The sequence below is a fragment of the Lissotriton vulgaris genome, chromosome 7 (assembly GCF_964263255.1).
Source record: "Lissotriton vulgaris chromosome 7, aLisVul1.2, whole genome shotgun sequence".
Lineage (NCBI taxonomy): Eukaryota > Metazoa > Chordata > Amphibia > Caudata > Salamandridae > Lissotriton > Lissotriton vulgaris.
The window spans coordinates 1,417,159,751-1,417,178,296 of record NC_141695.1 but is presented as its reverse complement, the minus strand read 5'-3'; the positions used below and the strand labels follow the sequence as shown (position 1 = coordinate 1,417,178,296).

General features: G+C 53.8%; 1 protein-coding gene across 6 annotated transcripts in view; it reads left to right on the top strand.

The window, feature by feature from the left end:
• The window catches only part of LOC147705753 (eukaryotic translation initiation factor 3 subunit C-like), a 638,241-nt gene that overhangs the window by 603,631 nt on the left and 16,064 nt on the right, over positions 1–18,546 (top strand). For all 6 annotated transcript variants that reach the window (XM_086932195.1, XM_086932193.1, XM_086932197.1 and 3 more), the window contains one exon: positions 4,193–4,358. In XM_086932195.1, the coding sequence (XP_086788321.1) occupies positions 4,193–4,358 (166 nt within the window). The remainder of the gene's footprint in view (positions 1–4,192; positions 4,359–18,546) is intronic.

The following is an 18,546-nucleotide window of genomic DNA, read 5'->3' as shown; positions in this document are numbered from 1 at the left end:
AGATTCAGGCTCTCTGTACCAAGGAACCATATACAGTGTTTCATTTGAATAGAGTGGCGCTGTGAACACACCCTTCTTTCCTGCCGAAAGTGGTGTCAGATTTTCATGTCAATCAGTCGATTTCTCTGCCCACTTTCTTTCCCAATCCTTCTACTCCAGCTGAGAGGGCTTTACACTCTTTGGACCTGAAAAGGGTTTTAAAGTTATATCTGGACAGGTCCAAGTCTATTCGGCATTTTGATCAGTTATTTGTTAACTATGGATCGATCAGAACTGGTCATGCGGCATCGAAACGTTCCATTTCCAGATGGATTGTTTCGTGTATCAAACTTGCTTACCAATTGGTGCAAAAACCTCTGGGGTTTACCCCTAAAGCGCATTCCACTAGAGGTAGAGCTGCCACGGCGGCTTACCTGCATAATGTGCCCATGTCTGAGATTTGTAAAGCGGCGACCTGGAGGTCTGTCCATACATTTACCAGACATTACTGTCTAGATTCTGACACGAGAGCAGATACCCAGGTTGGCCAGGCCTCCCTGAGGAATCTGTTTAACAGCTGAGTTATTGGCTGTTATGATTTCGTTGGGTTATGTAATTCTCATTTACCTGCAGGTGGTTGATGGGCTTGCTATTCTATTCAGTGCTTATGCCTATTGATGAGGATCCCCTAGAAGAGAAGGATAAATTACTTACCTGTAATCCTAGTTCATCCTAATTCTCTTCCAGGGGTATCCTCATCAAAGTCATAAGCAACCCACATGCCTCCCCAGGTAAATGAGTTTCGTTACTAGTACAATCTTATGGTTGAGCCCTGTCTTCAGGGTTATGCAGAGAACAACTGACCTAACTGTCACCCCTGAGGCATGATGGAAAGCTCTGGGGTCATGGCTGCCTTAAAGGCACGGTGCCAGTTTTGTTGAAAATGGTTTCATTTTCTATGCTATTGTTTTACAATGCAGCCTGAGGGCTAACAATGTCTATTTATTAGCAATTTTCAGGATTTGAGTGGTTTTACTCATTAAAACACAAAGTTCAAGGGATATTTGACCTAATGTGTTTTTTTTTATTTCCTTACTAATTGCAGTACATGTACATGTGATTACATTGTTTTAGCCTCAGTTTTGGGGCTGCATTGGTGTGAGAAAAATAATATATGTACGTACATATATGTGGAGCGAGATATGTGTTTTTACATATATATTTTTATATTGTTTCTGAGGTCCCGCACATGGGTGGGAATATTCAATGCTTATGACTTTGATGAGGATACCCCTGGAAGAGACCTAGGATTACAGGTAAGTAACTTATCCATATCACACTGGGACATTTCTTAGCGAAAAGGTAAGTAAAATCAGTTTTGCACAATTGTTATTTTTCTGGTTTCCATACAAATCAACTGCACACTTAAAACATTTTTCTGAGAAAAACAGTCATTGGATTCCTATGGAGAGAAATGAAGTTAGCGGTTACCAGATAAGTAATTGGTCTTTGGAGTTGAGCTTCTAGGGTAAGAACAAGGGTTCCCCCCCCATGGTCAAGGATGCACTCTTGTTAAACCCTCTGCTGCACTAGGAAGGCTGGGTGCAGAGTGCTGAGGCCCAGTGTTATCCAATGGGGGATAGGGGGCCTCCAGCTGGTGGCTGCTGGCAAACAGGCCACTGGTTTGTGGGAGCAAAGCTCCTGGAGTTCAGCTCAGAGCAAGCAAATGGGGAAACAAATTAGCACCAAAGGTGCACCCTCAGCGGCACTAGGGCAGGTGGGTGCAGGGTGCTGTTTTGACGTCGGGCGCCCTGTTGGCTCCGGGACAAAAGTCTTCTGGGTGCGACCACCACTTCGAGAGGTAAGTTTGTAAGTTAGGGGTGTTAGGCACCTTTTGTTTGGGCACACAAGGCCGTGGGGCGTCGTCGGCTGCAGGGGTGCCTTTTGGGGTTGGTTCTTACGAGCTCCTGGTCACGGTTGGGGGGACCTTCCGGATTTAGACTGCAGGTGTTAGCTGGAAGTTTCAGGCAGGTCAGGGGTTGCCAGATTTCTGGTTAGGATTGCTGGGGGGACCTCCTCGTGGTGTTTGCCCACTTGAGCTCGGGCCGTGGATGGTGGGTGCAGAGTGGGGCGGATTCGTGGTGTCTCGCCAGAGGTTGGAGATGAACAAATCCAGTGTTCACAGGAGACCGTCTTTGTGGTTGAAGGCAGGCAAGTCCTCCGGGGTTTTCAAGGTTGCTGGCTGCAGGACACATCAGGATGTTGCAGGAGCAGTTTTGAGGTAGAGACATGCTGGTAGGGCTGGGGCCAAGTCAGTGGGCGTCTTCCTCTTGTTAGTTTCGGCACGGCTGTTCAGTCCTTATTTTCTTGTTGCGGGTTCTTGTCTGAGGAAGCAAGGTTCAAGGGTGCCCCTAAATACTAGATTTATTGGGCTTACAGGTAGGTAAAAAGCAGGGACCAATGGGTCCCTTCCCTGGGGTGGGTACACCCCCTATTATGCCACCCTCTAGTGGGAGAGGGGCATGAGCCCGACCCTGGTTGCCTGAGTCCCCTTATCTTCAAGATGGCGTGGACTGAGTTGTGCTTCACCTTGCCCTCCCCCACCTGAGGGATGGAGTTGGCCGAGGTGAGCACACCTCACTTGTTTTTCCCGCCGGTTCTCCCACCCAATGTGGGCGTCAGAAACAGTGGGGACCAGTTGCTGAGAGTAGCAAGTGGCCTGGGGCAGCTCACAAAGGCGGCAATTCTTTGAAGAGTCCCATCTTGGGGGAGGAGTCTTGGCACCTCGTCCCAGGATATGCATTGTTTCATGCCTCAAAGAGCAGCAGGCTCTCAACCCAGGGGTCCAGAAACATGTCTGGTGGTGGCTGCTGAGAGCAGCCACTTAGCCAGGTCTCTAGAGGTGGGTTAGTTTTCAGGGGGTATCTCTAAAATGCCCTCTGTGTGCATTTTTCGTTAAATCCCACACTGTCATCAGTGCGGGTTTAATGTGCTGAGAAGTTTGATAGCAAACTTCACAGTTTTCAGTGTAGCCATTATCGTGCTGTGGAGTTCATAACGACAAACTACCAGCACCATATACTCTTAATGGCAGCACTGCACTTACAATGTCTAAGAATAGACATGGACACTGTAGGGGTACAGGGCTCATGCACCTGTACCCTCACCACTGGTATAGTGCACCCAGCTAGAGGGGTGATTGATCTATGCCAGGGCAGTTGTTTGCAGGCATGGCACACAGATGTGTGCCATGTCGACTCTTCACTTTGCAGGCTGCATGTTTTGGTGCAGACCAAAGGCAGTGTGTGTGTGTGTGTGTGTGTGTGTGTGTGTGTGTGTGTGTACACACATGTACACATGTACATGACCTCTAAGGGTGGCACAATAAGTGCTGCAGCCCCTAGAGGCCTTCTCTGGTCACTGTGCCCTGGGTACCTGTGGTGCCATTTACCGGAGGCTGACCTGTGGCTAGAGATGTCAATTGGGTTTAGGTTTCAATGCAGTTTTAGGGAAAGAACGTAGGCCCTGGGTACCTGATTAGCAGGAGCCCAAGGCACACTCAGTCAAAGCACATCAGCAAGTCAGCAAAAAGTGGGGGCAACCATGCAGCAAGAGGGCACTTTCTCACAGGGGTTTTAACCAATTAAAACAAATGAGTAACAATCTAAAAAAAAAAAGTGTACAAATAAAAAAAAGAAAAAATACAGATCACCAATTCAAGGATGCAGAATAAACTTCATGATTGACAAAAAATGTAAAAGCTGGCGCTAAACGTTTATAAAAGAAAAATCCGTACAGAAATGTACTGATGCCAAAGATGACAGACGTACTTGGATTTTAAGACTGTTGTCCGTTAGTTGGCACTTCTTAGTTTGTGGATTGTTGCTCTACAAGGTGTCCAGCAGAAGGCACTTTTATAGGTATGTGGGCACAGCTCTGAGTTACCTAGGATGGGAGGTTGCTAACCTGTGATGTGTGTGTATTGCTTTGGCTTTAGTGCAAAATGTACTACATGGATTGTATTAAGGTCCAGGTGAAGAAAATGTTAGATAACGTGTGCACGACTAATCAAATATGGGGACTTCTGTAGGACATAGATGGATTGAGTACAGAGTTAGTTATCAATGTGAAACCATAGGAATTGGAGGTTTTGTGCTTAAGAAGGACTTTTTTTTTTCCATCATAGACTAATTTATTGTTTTGTTCAACTTAGGCATCCTTGGACCAGCCAACCGCAACAGTGGTGATGCATCGTACGGAACCTACGTCCCTGCAAAACACAGCACTTCAGCTCGCAGAAAAGTTAGGAAACCTGGTGGAAAACAATGAACGTATTTTTGACCACAAACAAGGGCAATATGGAGGCTATTTCAACCGAGGTGAGTCTGTAAGCAGGGCAGATCAACACTCATGTTATGAGTATATAGGAGGCTGGCTTAGTATGTGGGTCACACTTAAGTGAAGCACCTTTCACTAATGCAGACAACCCCTATGATGATTTTCGTGGTCTTAGACTACCATAGAAAGCTCTCGAAGTGGTAGCTGTGAAGAGCAGCTTCAGGCTTAGTCCAGAAGTGTTAAGCAGCTCGTTTTACCAGTACTAATCATGTAATGTAGGTTAAACGAAGAAGAACCGCACAGTGTGGTTATAAAAATAGTTCTATTTATTATACACACTCACTAACACAGTATATCTCCTACCTGGAGATATAAACACAATACATACAATATTTCAATAGATGAACAGGTAAGTAGTACAAATACGCAGTGGTTTTCAGGCAGAGATCAAACCATATACTAATAAAGTGGAATTACAACTACGACCGCAGTCCAGACTTGACCCAGAAGACTTCGAAAAGTTGTGGGCCCAAGGAACCACCCAAGGTAAGTACCCGGGAACCCCACGGAGGCCTGTGCAGAGTGGAAACACAGCTGCGTTCTCCATGCAAGTCAATTGGGAAGTTGCAGTTTTCAAGATTAAGAACCCAGAAGACGCCTCGTGGAAGATGGAAGGTTGGGGAGTTACCCCACCTGTTGATACTCAGGAACCAGTATACCTACCCCAAGGAAGCTGGTGCATAAGGGCCTTTGGATACTGCTGTAGGTCACAATGGAGGACTTCGGTGAAGATGCTGCTGGCGAAGAAGGTGAAAGTCCGGTGGAATCCAAGGGTGGATTCTTGAAGAGGAATAGCTGCAAGCAGAGGGGACAATCTATGCCACGCTGGAGTGACCAGGAGGCACGGAAGACCAATGACCATCGATAACTGAAGTTGCAGGAGAGTTGACGGTGACATTGTTCCTGCAGCTATGAGGACCAGGCGATCCTGTGGAAGACCAGGAGCCGTTCACAAGCTGTCCTACGTCAGTAGAAGAGAACCAGGGAAGTTGGTGTACTCCAAGAGCATCAATAAGCCTTGGCAGCAGCAACAGTTGTTTAAACCGAAGAAGGTGCTATGTCGGGACCAGCAAGGTTCAAGGGACTAGTCAGAGCAAGCAGGGGAGCCTACTGAAGCCAAAGAAGACTCTCGAGAGGACCTACAGGCCAAAGGCACCGGAGTCTAGCAGCTCACCAAAGATGCAGTCCCACTGTGCAGAGGATGCGGTGAAGAAAAAGATCTTGGCAGGAAGAGATGCTGGAGGCAAGAGTTTGCTGGAGCCTGAAGATCTCTGGAGAAGAGTCAACAAGCCTTGGCAATGGTATGTTGATGCGCTGCAAAGGGGAGCTTTTCCAGCGGTTCCAAAGAGGGATACTTGCCTCCAACTCTGTGAGAAGACCGTGCAGGCATCGAGGGAGTTGCGGAACTACCACCTGTGTTGCTAGTCCTTTCGAAGTCCGAAGGCCGTCAGGAGCAGCAGACCGGTCAGCTTAGTTGCAGTACCTGCAAATGCAGGGGAGTGGCACCTTCACTCTAAGGAACATTCATTCAGGTGTCTTTGATGCCCACAGGCCTCAAGAAGAACTTGTATAAAACACAGGCACAGAAGACGCAGAGGACTGGCAGGACATGACCAGGAGCAGCAGTAGTCTTCCCAAATGCAGCCTCAGTTCCCAAAGCGAAGTCCAAATTGCCCAGACGGTAGAAGTGGTTTAGAACCTGAATCTTGTCCCACGACTAATCTGGCGAGCTACCCACAGGTAAGCCCATAAGTAAACAAAGGTAATGGTTGGGAAAATTCAGGGGTTCCTCCCAGAGGAGGGGCTGAACAGAGGGGAGGATACTACCATGTCCTTTGTCCAGCGTTGTCCGAACAGGAACCAGCGGCTTCCTAAACATGTGACAACTGGAGTATGCAAGGAGGGCACCAAGTGTGCCCTTCAAAGCAGTCTAGTGTCGCTAACCGGGATCCCCACCCTAGCCCAGTACACTAAGTTCTGTCTAGAAGGTGGTCACATTTCTCTGTGACAGGAAACCTGCAGCAGGAGGACAGAATTGTGTCTTTAGTCGGCAGCAGCCCTAGCTTGCTGTTAGACTCTGAAAAGCTGATACCAGGAATCCCTAGGGGAGTCCCCCAGTACAAAGGATCCTATATCCAACACTGGAACCAGTGTTGGGGTAGGTTTCCAACTTGTTTGACACCAAGCATTTTGCAGCCAAAATATAGATAGGCCTCTCGTAATTGACTTGATGTCCACTATATGTATAAAATGGCTGACTGCGTTTTCAAAGCTTGGAGAATGGACTCCTGGATTTGTAGGGAGTCTCTTACTCACACTTGTAACCAAGAACCATGCCTTCATGATTGAAAGGCCTGCCTTAGGGGTGACTTACAGGTTTTAAGTGCAGTGGAAACTTATATCTGTTACGTGATGCTAGCACCAGCTCACACAAGCTGCAATGGCCGGTCTGTAGTCAGTTTGAGTGGTCTCTCATAGGTAGTAAAATACATGCTGCAGCCCATGGGAGACCCCTGGTGTACCGATGCCCTGGGTACCATTTATTAGGGATCATTGTCTCCACTACTCAGTCGGCAAAAGATTCTGCCCTTAAATTTCGTGCATGTATGGAGGCAGTCTCGCAATGGATGGTGCAAAACTATCTAAAATTAAATGGGGAAAAGACTGAGGTTTTGATTTTTGGAGGAAACCAAGACATCTGGTCTGGGGATTGGTGACCTCCCTCCTTGGGGGATTGCCCCCACCCCACCCATTCAGCCAGGAATTTGGGCGTACTAATTGATCAGTTCCTCTCCTTTGACCCTCAGGTCAACAGAACAGTGTCCACCTGCTGTGCCATCATCCGGATGCTTAAAAAGATTGCCCCATATCTGTCGCCTGAAGCCCGCAAACAGTCAACAGTTGCCCTGGTTTCCTCCAGGCTCGACTATTGTAATGCGCTCTATGGTGGCATTAATAAGAAGTCTCTCCATCGCCTCCAGATGGTGCAGAATGCCACAGCCAGGATAGTCCTGAACCTCCCTAGGCTTGCATCTGCAACCCAGGCCAGGAAAGATCTCCACTGGCTACCGATCCAGGCCAGGATTTCTTTCAAGCTTATCTGCCTGGCCCGTAGGGCAGTTTTTGGATCAGTTTCTGAAGGTATCGGGTCCCTTGTCAGCCCCTACAATCCCAGCAGAACCCTTCGCTCGGCCTCTAAGAATCTTCTTTCTGTGCCCAGATTTAAAAGGGCAAAGTGGGGAGGAAGTGCCTTTTCCATCCTGGCCCCTCAACTGTGGAATTCTCTTCCCCTTGAACTTTTCGTTCAGCCCTCACTGGGGATTTTCCGTAAACTCTTAAAGACCTGGCTCTTTTCTCAGGTCTACTAATTCTGTGCTACCTTCCTTGCTGAGACCCTATGTTAGTTTGTTGTCTGTGCCTTGATGCCCTTTGGGTTAAGTTTGCACATTACAAGATCCCCATTAATTCATTCATTCAAGAAGGGTACACCAGAAGCCAATTAGGAAGTTACCAAAGTACTTAACATTGTCAAATTTAGGGAGGAAGCAGAGTGACTGGGGTCCTGCTTAGCAGGATCCCAGTCAGACTAGTCCAATACATACCGACACCAGGCAAAACGTGGGGGTATCTGAAAGAAACAGGTTAGTGTTAGATTCCTTACCTTAGATTCCTTACCTTCGAATACCCCCAGGCGTCAGACTAGATCCAGAATGTTTTACGTAGCAGTACCCCTGCGCGTCAGTACGCGTAGTCTGCGGCTCTGCGTCCGGCGTCGTGATTGCCGGGATGACGTTGTCAGAGTACTTAGACGCCACCTTTGCACGCTGGCCTCCGTTCTTTTTTTCCGCACCAGCAAGCGCCGATCTGGGAAGAGCAGTACTCCTAGTCAATTTTTGACTAACTTTTTGATCTGTTTTGAATCTTTTCTCGAGTCGACTTCGACTCACGCTGCCAGTAGGATGACTGGGTTTAAGCCTTGCGAGGACTGTCCCCGCTTGATGTCGGTGACCGACCCCCACCGTCTGTGCCTTTACTGTCTCTGGGCCGACCATTATAAGTCATGCCCCGACTGCCGGACCTTGACCTCGAAGGAAGTGGTCCAGTAAGTGGCTCGAGTTCCGGCAGTCTGCCCGGTCGAGGGACCAGTCACGGGGCCGTAGTCCTGGCCGCTCGACGAGTCACCACCACTCGTCTGGCTCCAAGTCCTCAGGTAAGTCGAGGCACTCGAAAAAGAAGTCGAAGAGGTGTCATCGCTCTTCTGACGCCTCCCGACGCTCGCGTGACGCGTCCGGGGGTTCGGGTGACACCGCCTACGTGGCTTTGCCGGAGCTACAAGCGGCGTGTCCAGCTCCACACCCACCGGCCCCTGGGCTGTACGCGATGCCGGAGGAGATGCGTGACTTTCTCGTGCCATGTGGACTTACTTCCCTCCGTCGGACCCTGTTGAGGCACCTGGGAGCCCTAGCAGTCCGGCGCTGTCGGGTGCTTCGGCGCCGTTGACTACTCCGGTCCCGACACCGCAGGGCCCCACGATATCAGAGTTCGGATCCCGGTCGTCACCATTCGACCTTACAACTCCTCCGCTGGCGCCGGCCCCGAGGATGTCGCCCACGACGCCGTCCCCGGACGACATCGTTCCCAGCCCCAATCCGGGTCCGGCGTTGGGCCGGCGCCGTCTTCAATGCCGAGAGGTGAGCAATTCACCTACGACACTGCTCCATCATTTTTCCCTGACTATCAGGAGATGGATGTCGAGCAGGACTGGGAAGGGTCTGAGGACCCTTTGGCACAGCAGTGCCGGTTGAGCCAGGACTGGGCAGACGAGCTAGTGGTCTGGACACGTCGCCCGACACTGAATTTGTCTCCCCTCCTACCGTGGCTAAGGAGGAGGGGGCTGCTTACAGCGTGGTGTTGACTAGGGCGGACAAGGCTATGGCTCTTAAACTCAATGTCGTGGCCGTGAGGACTAACCTCACTGAGGTGCTCAAACCACAGGCAAGCTCCTCTGAGCCTCAACTTCTGTTTAACGAAGCCCTCACTGACGTTCTGCTTGGCACCTGGTCCAAGCCCTCTACAGGCCTTCCTGTGGATCGGAACGTGGACCGACACCACTGCCCGGCTCCGGGCGACCCCTGCTTTCTGTCCACCCACCCCACCCCTGATAGTCTGCTTATCCAGGCCTTAACTTTCCAGACTGCATTCTTGACTGCTCCACCAGATCGGGAATCCAAAACTTATGATCAGTTTGGTAAGAAACTGTTCTCCTCACTGAGTTTGGGGCTGCGGTCTGTCAACACCGCTTGCCTTTTGGGCCGTTACACCCACTCCCTGTGGGATGCGGTTGCGGACGTGCTGCCACAGTGCCCGGTGGAGGTCCGGGCAAAGCTCGCCCAAGCCCTTGCGGAAGGGCAGGATGCAGCACGTTACTCCATTCGATGTGGGCTGGATACCACGGACTCGCTGGGCAGAGCGATTTCAACGACTGTGGCGGTTCGTCACCACGCCTGGCTCAGGTCCGCTAATTTCTCTGCTTATGTCCAGGCCATGCTCATGGACATGCGTTTTGATGGCCGTCGCCTTTTTGGCGACAAGGCAGATAGTGGGCTTGAGCGTTTCAAGGACTCCACGGCTACGGCCAAGTCCTTGGGCTTGTCGGGCCAGCGCCAGCAAACTTCTGCCTTTCGCCCCTTTCGTGGCCAAGGAAGGGGCACCCCCACACGTCCTGCCTGCCACAGGCCGCAAAACCAACCTCAGCGCCGCGGCAGACGTGGTAACCGTCGTGGCGGTGCCAGGGGACAGCGGCAAGGCCAGTCCACATCCACCCCCGCAGCATCCGCCTCAAAGACCTCCTAGTCCGTGCTATCAGACCCATTCGACGCCAGTGGGGGGCAGGGTTCGCCATCACCTATCCCACTGGCGCACCATCACATCGGACTGTGGGTGCTGCAAATCGTCAGAAGGGGCTACTCCCTCCCCTTCGAGGCGACCCCTCCAGCCATGCCACCGCAGGACCACTGCGTGTCGGGGATCACTTGCAACTTCTGCAAGAGGAAGTTACGGCCCTCCTGGCCAAGCGGGCCATCAAGCGCGTTCCTGGGCCAGAAGTAGGGTGTGGTTGTTGTTCCCTCTACTTTCTGGTTCCCAACGAGGGCAAAGGGGGACTACGCCCTAACTTGCACCTCCGGAACGTCAACGGCTTCCGAAAGGAGAAGTTCAAGATGCTGACATTGGCTCAGGTCTTAGCTGCCCTAGACTCTGGAGACTGGATGGTGGCGTTTGACTTGCAGGACGCTTATTTCCACATCCCCATCCTGCCGGCCCACCAGCGGTACCTGTGGTTCACGGTAGTCCACGAGCACTTTCAGTTTACTGTGCTCCCCTTCGGCCTTACCAGCGCCCCACAGGTGTTCACAAAAGTGATGGCAGTGGTCGCAGCTCATCTGCTCAGATCAGGGGTTCCAGTCTTCCCCTATCTCGACGACTGGTTGTTGAAGGTGGACTTGCCCCACGCAGTCGTCTCCCACCTCCAGACTACGGCCGACCTCCTGCACCTGCTGGGGTTCTCCATCAACGTGCCGAAGTCGCACCTGTGCCCCTCTCAGAAGCTCCTCTTCATCGGAGTGGTTCTGGACTCGGCGCAGTTTCGGTTTTATCCTCCCGAGCAGAGGGTCTGGGATATTCAGGCTCTGATTCCGATCTTTCAGCCTTTATCCTGGGTCTCGGGTCAAGGTTGCTGTCCGCAGGAGTCGCCGGGAATTAGGCAGGAGCAGGTTCCGGGATCGACAGTGATGGGGCCAAGTCAGTTGTTGTCGTCCTGTTAGTAGCTGCACGGCGGGTCTTCTTGATCTTCTTTCTTTCTTTTCTTATCAGGATCTTGGAAGGAAGGTTCAGGGAGCCACTAAATACTGGATTTAGGGGCGTTACAGGTAGGGCAAGGGCAGGGACCCTGGGGTGGGTACACGCCCTAACCTGCTCCTCTCCTGTGGGAGGGGGGCAGGAGCCTAGCTGGGATTGGGCAGGGCTCCCCAGCTTCGAGATGGCCGGGGCCAGGGGTCGTGCTTCACCTCGTCTCCCCCACCTGAGGGGTGGGGTTGGCCAGGCTGGCACACCCCCTCCTTGATGTAGTTTTTTCCGCCAGAGTCGGGGTCAGGACTGGTGGGGGCTGGTTGCTGGGTACAGCAAATGGTCTGGGGAAGCAGTTTCCCCCAGCCTACCCTGGGGGAGGAGACCTAGCATCTCTAAGATGCCCTCTGGTGCATTTTACATTAAATCCCACACTGGCATCAGTGCAGGTTTAATGTGCTGTGAAGTTTGGTACCAAACTTGTCAGTCCTCAGTGTAGCCATTATGGTGCTATGGAGTTCGTAATGACAACCTCCCAGCACCATATACTCTTAATGGCATCACTGCACTTACAGTGCCCAGGAATGGCCCTGGGCACTGTAGGGGCACAGTGCTCATGCACCTGTGCCCACACCTCTGGAATAGGGCACCCAGCTAGAGGGGTGACTGAAGTATGCCAGGGCAGTGGGTTCTGTGGACATGGCACACAGGGATGTGTGCCATGTCGACTCTTTGTTTGGGTCGGCAGCCACAGACTCCAAGCACTCGTAGTCCTACTCTGCAAGATCACGCCACTCCAGAATCCATCATCATCTCCTCCACAGGACTCCGCATTGGACAAGTGGGTCTTGCAGGCCATTCAGGAGGGATATTCTCTGCCTTTTGTTTCTTTTCCTCCTCCTATTCCGCCAAATCAAGAATGACTGGCAAAGGATCATTTAAAATTGCTCCAAGCGGAAGTAACAGCTCTGCTGGCCAGGAGGGCTACAGAGAAGTTTTTCAGTGGCTGTTAATACCCACTACTTTCTGATTCCGAAGAACAAAGGGTTACAGCACATTTTAGATCTTCGGACGATCAATCTCTTCCCCAAGGAGGAGAGGTGTACGATGCTTACTTTATCTCAGGTCTTGTCTGCCCTAGACCAAGAAGACTGGATAGTAGCGTTGGGCCTACAGGATGTGTATTTTCACATCCCCATCCTGCTGGGCCACAGGAGTTACTTTTGGTTCAAATTGGAAACAAGCATTTTCAGTTTACTGTGCTCCCCTTCCTACTTACCAATGCCCCTCTGGTTTTCACCAAGGTGATGGTTGAAGCTTATCTGCGCAGGTTAGGGTTTTGATCTTTGCCTACCTCTACAACTGTCTGTTGAAGGAGTCCTCACCCCAACCTGTCCTCTCCCACCTTTAGACTACGGCGGACCTCCTGCATTTGCTGCAGTTCTCTATCAAAGTGGGTTTCTGTTGTTACCTCCCCCCCCCACACACACACAGACACACACAACCACACACACACACACACACACACACACCTTTTGCCAGACTACTGATACACTTTGACTTTGAGCCCTGGGTGCCTGCCAATCAGGTTCCCTGGGCCTGTCTTCTTTACCCAAGCCTAACCCAATTGGCATCTATGGCCACAGGTCAGCCCCATGTAAATGGTACCACAGGTACCCAGGGCACTGTGACCAGGAAAGACCTCTAAGGGCTGCAGCACTTATTGTGCCACCCTTGGAGGCCCTGTACCTGTACACACACACACGCTGCATTTGCAGGCTGCGTGTTTTTGGTGCAGAACAAAGTGAAGAGTTGACATGGCACACATCCCTGTGTGCCATGCCTACAACCCACTGCGCTGGCATAGATCAGTCACCCCTCTAGCTGGGTTCCCTATACCAGTGGTGAGGGTACAGGTGCATAAGCCCTGTACCCCTGCAGTGTCTAAGTCCATTCTTAGACATTGTAAGTGCAGTGCTGCCTTTAAGTATATATGGTGCTGGGAGCTTGTTATTACGAGCTCTACAGCACCACTATGGCTACACTAAAAACTTTGGTATCAAACTTCTCAGCACATTAAACCCACGCTGATGCCAGTGTGGGATTTAATGAAAAATGCACACAGAGGGTATCTTACAGATGCCCCTTAAAAAATTACCAGCCTCTGGTGGGTTCCGTGACTGGTACACACCAACCTGCCACCATGAGACATGTTTCTGGACCCCTACGATGGGAGCCTTCTCTCCCTGAGCCCAGAAACAAAGCATTTCCTGGGAGGAGGTGTTCACACCTCCCCCAGGCCAAGAAGAGCCATCTGTGGCAGGGGAGCTTCAAAGGCCTGGCAGCCTTTGTAATGCGATCCCAAGCCTCTCCTGCTATCACGAGCAGTCCCACTTCCTGTCTCACCTCCTTTTCAGCTGGAAGACAGGTGGGAAAAACTGGCCAGCCCAGGTGTGCCTGTAGGAAGGTGGATACCCGACTATGGTTGCCCCCAACTTTTTGCCTGGTGTTTTGCTGGTTTTCCGACTTAGTTGGCCTGGGACCCTGCCAATCAGGACCCCAGGCCTACTGCTCTCTGTAAAATGGATTCCATGTACCTTAGGTACATTTCCAATTGGTACTGGGCCACCTTATCAGACCCTGTAACTCAGGGCATAGGTGTACCCAGGGCCTACCAGGGGCTGCAGCATGTATTATGCCACCCCTGGCTGGCCATCTAAATCTGACACAACTGGCTGCACGACAGCTGGGGCAAGGTGGTGTAATCACCCTTTGCTTTAGATATAGTATACCTATATCTAACCCTAAAATGGACACACAGATTCCTATCAGTCACTCCTATGGCAGGCCTTATCTGAAAGAGACACGTTAGTGATAGATTCCTTACCTTAGAATATCCCCAGGCGTCAGACTGGATCCGGAAATTTTTGCGTAGCAATACCCCTGCGCGCTGGTAGGCGTCGTCTGCGGCTCCGCGTCCGTCGTCGGCGTCGTGAGCGCCGGGATGACGTCATCGGAGTATATAGACGGCGCCCATGCGCGCTGACGTCAGTTCTTCTTTTTTCCGCGCCAGCTAGCGCAGATCCGGAAGAAGCTCTACCCCCAGTCACTTTTTGACTGAAAACTTTTTTGATCTTTTTGATCCTCTATTTAGTCGCTTCTCGACTATAGGTGCCAGGGATGCCCGGGTTCAAGCCTTGCTCGAAGTGCGGCCGACTCATGTCGGTCACGGACCCCCATCGCCGGTGCCTGAAGTGCTTAGGCCTCGACCACGACGATCGAACCTGTGACGACTGCCGGGCCCTGACGTCGAAGGCTAGGCGGGAGCGGTCCCGCAAACGTCTCGAGCTGAGGCAGTCGGCCCCGCGCCGCTCCAGGTCCCGGTCCCACGGGAGGTCGAGGGACAGGTCGCGAGGTCGGAGTCATCGACGCTCCGGGAGTGGTCACCGATCGTCCGGTTCCAAGTCCTCAGGTAAGAGGCATGAGAGGTCGGAGCGACACCATCGATCCTCCGACCCGCCCCGTCGCTCGCACGATGCGACCGGGGACTCGGGCGACACCGCCCACACGGCTCCGCGGGAGTCGCAAGCGTCGCCGCCTGCCCCACACCTCCGGGTCCCTGGGCACGGCGCGTCGCAGGAGGAGGTCGAGAGGTACCTCATGGCCATGAGGGCCCTCCCTCCTCAGTCGGTTCCCGTGGCGCCTTCGGGCCGATCGGCTCCGTCTGGAGGTCCTTCCGGGTCGGGCGCTTCGGCCCCGACGACGTCGGGTGCTTCGGCCCCGGCGCCGCGCGACCTCGCTGGATCCGGCTCCGGATCCGGGACCTCGCCGGTCGACCTTACGACCTCACCGGCGCCGTCCCTTCAGGTGTCGTCCCCGGCAGCCGATGTGGTTGCCGACCCCAATGCTTCCTACGGTCCTACTCAGGTGTCGGAGGGGCGCCGCTGGGCGCCGATTCCGTCGGCCTTCGGAGACTTCTATCTCCACGAGGAGGCCCTGGCTGTTAATCCTGGTCTCCAGGAGCCGGGTGACGAGGAGCAATGGGAGGGGTCCGAGGACCCTCTGGCACGCGATTGCCAGTCGCATCAGGACTGGACATATGAGCTTGGGGAGGCCAGTGGTATTGACACCTCGCCAGACACTGGATTTACATCGCCCCCGACTGTGGCTTCGGAGGCGGGTTCTGCTTACAGCGTAGTGTTGACGAAGGCAGCTAAGGCCTTAAACCTTCAGCTCCCCGTCGCGGCCGTGAGGACTAATCTCCTCACTGAGGTCCTCAAACAGCAGTCCGGTTCCACGGAGCCCCTTCTGCCGTTCAATGAGGCCTTGTGTGACGTTCTGCTGGGCACTTGGTCCAAGCCCGCCACAGGCCCCCCTGTGGACAGGAACGTGGCCAGACGCTACCGCCCGGCACCGGGCGACCCATGCTTTTTGTCCACCCATCCCACCCCCGAGAGCCTGGTCATCCAGGCCTCTACCTCCCAATCCGCATTCCCGTCGGCCCCGCCCGACAGGGAATCCAAGAGATATGAGCAGTTCGGGAAGAAGGTCTTCTCGTCTGTGAGCCTGGGGCTACGGTCAGTGAACACCAACTGTCTCTTGGGCCGCTACACCCACACTCTGTGGGACACGGTTGCGGAGGTGCTGCCACAATGCCCTGAGGAGGTCAGGGCTAAACTCAGCCAAACCCTTGCGGACGGCCGAGATGCGGCACGCTTTTCTATCCGGTGTGGGCTGGATACCACGGACTCACTGGGCAGGGCGATGGCAACGACGGTGGCGGTTCGACGCCACGCCTGGTTGAGGTCCGCCAACTTCTCGGCCGATGTCCAGGCCACCCTCCTGGACATGCCGTTTGATGGCCGTCGCCTCTTTGGCGACAAGGCAGACCATGCGCTGGAACGTTTCAAGGACTCCAGGGCCACGGCCAAGTCCTTGGGCCTTACGGCCCCACGCCAGCAATCGGGTGCCTTTCGCTCCTTTCGTGGCCACGGAAGGGGCGCCCCTCCACGGGCCGCCAGCCACACGCCGCAAAATGTCCAGCAGCGCGGTGGCGGACGTGGGAACCGCCGTGGCGGTGGTAGGGGTCAGCGGCGCGGCCAGTCCACACCTCCCTCAGCAGCCCCCGCCTCAAAACCTTCCTAGTCCGAGTTTTCAGGCCCATGTGACGCCTGTGGGAGGCAGGGTTCGCCATCACCTCTCCCACTGGCATACAGTCACTTCGGACAGGTGGGTGCTGCAAATTGTCCGAAGGGGTTTCTCCCTCCCCTTCGAGTCTTCCCCTCCATCCATGCCACCTCAATACCACCGTGTGTCGGGGGATCACTTGCAACTTCTGCAGGAGGAAGTTTCGGCCCTCTTGGCCAAGAGGGCCATCGAGCGCGTTCCTGGGCCAGAAGTAGGACGTGGTTGTTACTCCCGCTACTTTCTGGTGCCCAAGAAGGGCAAAGGGGGCCTACGCCCTATCTTGGATCTGCGGAACGTCAACGGCTTCCTCCGGACGGAGAAGTTCAAGATGCTCACTTTAGCTCAGGTCCTGGCTGCCCTGGACCCAGGAGACTGGATGGTAGCGTTGGACTTGCAGGACGCCTATTTCCACATCCCCGTCCTGCCGGCCCACCGGCGTTACCTGCGGTTCACGGTAGGCCTAGAGCACTTTCAGTTTACCGTGCTCCCCTTCGGCCTTACCAGCGCCCCACGGGTGTTCACAAAGGTGATGGCGGTGGTCGCAGCCCATCTGCGCAGGCAGGGGGTATCAGTCTTCCCCTACCTCGACGACTGGTTGTTGAAGGCGGGCTCGCCCCAGACAGTCGTCAGCCACCTCCAGACTACGGCGGACCTCCTGCACTTGCTGGGGTTCTCCATCAATGTGCCGAAGTCGCACCTGTGTCCCTCTCAGAAGCTCCTTTTCATCGGAGCGGTTCTCGACTCGGCGCAGTTTCGGGTTTACCCACCCGAACAGCGGGTTCGGGATATTCAGGCTCTGATTCCTGTCTTCAGACCGTTATCCCGAGTCTCGGTCAGGTTGACGCTGCGGCTTCTGGGACTGATGGCCTCCTGCATCCTTCTGGTGCGTCACGCCAGGTGGCGGATGCGGGCTCTGCAGTGGGACCTGAAGTTTCAGTGGGCCCAGCATCAGGGCAACCTGTCCGATCATGTCCTGATCTCGGAGGGCACTGCGAAGCAACTGCAGTGGTGGCTCACGGACCGCGAATGGGTCAGTGGCAGACCCCTCTCCCTACCCCAGCCGGAGCACGTAGTTGTGACGGACGCGTCCCTCCAGGGCTGGGGAGGCCACATGGGAGAGGCGGAGATCAGAGGCCTCTGGTCTCCGGCGGAGTCCCGGCTCCACATCAACCTTCTGGAGCTGCGGGCGATTCGTCTTGCACTGAAGGCATTCCTCCCCTCTGTCAGGGGAAGCGTGGTGCAAGTGTTCACCGACAACACCACCGCCATGTGGTACTGCAACAAACAGGGCGGTGTGGGGTCGTGGACCCTTTGCCAGGAGGCTCTGCGCCTCTGGCAGTGGCTGGAACATCAGGGCGTGACCCTGGTGGTTCAACACCTGGCAGGCTCTCTGAATGCCAGGGCGGACGAACTCAGCCGCCGGTGCATGATGGATCACGAATGGCGTCTGAACTCGGACGTGGCGCAAGGTCTCTTTCGACAGTGGGGAGAGCCTTGGTTAGATCTATTCGCCACAGAAGAGAACGCGCAATGTCAGCAGTTCTGCGCGTTGGAGTTTCCAAGGCGGCACTCGCTCGGAGACGCTTTTCGTCGCGAGTGGAGCTGCGGTCTGTTGTACGCCTTTCCGCCTATACCACTTCTGCCCAGAGTGCTGAAGAAGATCAGGCGCGACCGGGCCCAGGTCGTCCTTGTGGCTCCGGACTGGGCACGAAGATACTGGTATCCCGAGCTACTCAGCATGTCAGTCGATCCCCTGATTCGTCTGCCTCTTCGGGAGGACCTTCTGTCGCAGCAGCAGGGGACGGTCCTGCACCCGAACCTGTCCAGTCTCCACCTACAAGCTTGGAGATTGAGCGGCGGCAGTTGAGGCCATTTGACTTGCCTCCCGAAGTCTGTGACATCATTCTGGCAGCCAGGCGTCCCTCCACTAAGTCGGTATACGCCTGCCGGTGGAACAGATTTGTGGCATGGTGCGCAGCAAAGGCTGTAGATCCCCTCTCTGCACCCCTTTCGGAAGTGCTGCTCTTTCTTCTTTCCCTTGCCCAGCAGGGCTCTGCTCTGGGCACTCTTAAAGGGTACCTCTCTGCTCTTTCAGCCTTCTTGAGGCTACCAGATCAGCCTTCTTTGTTCAAGTCCCCT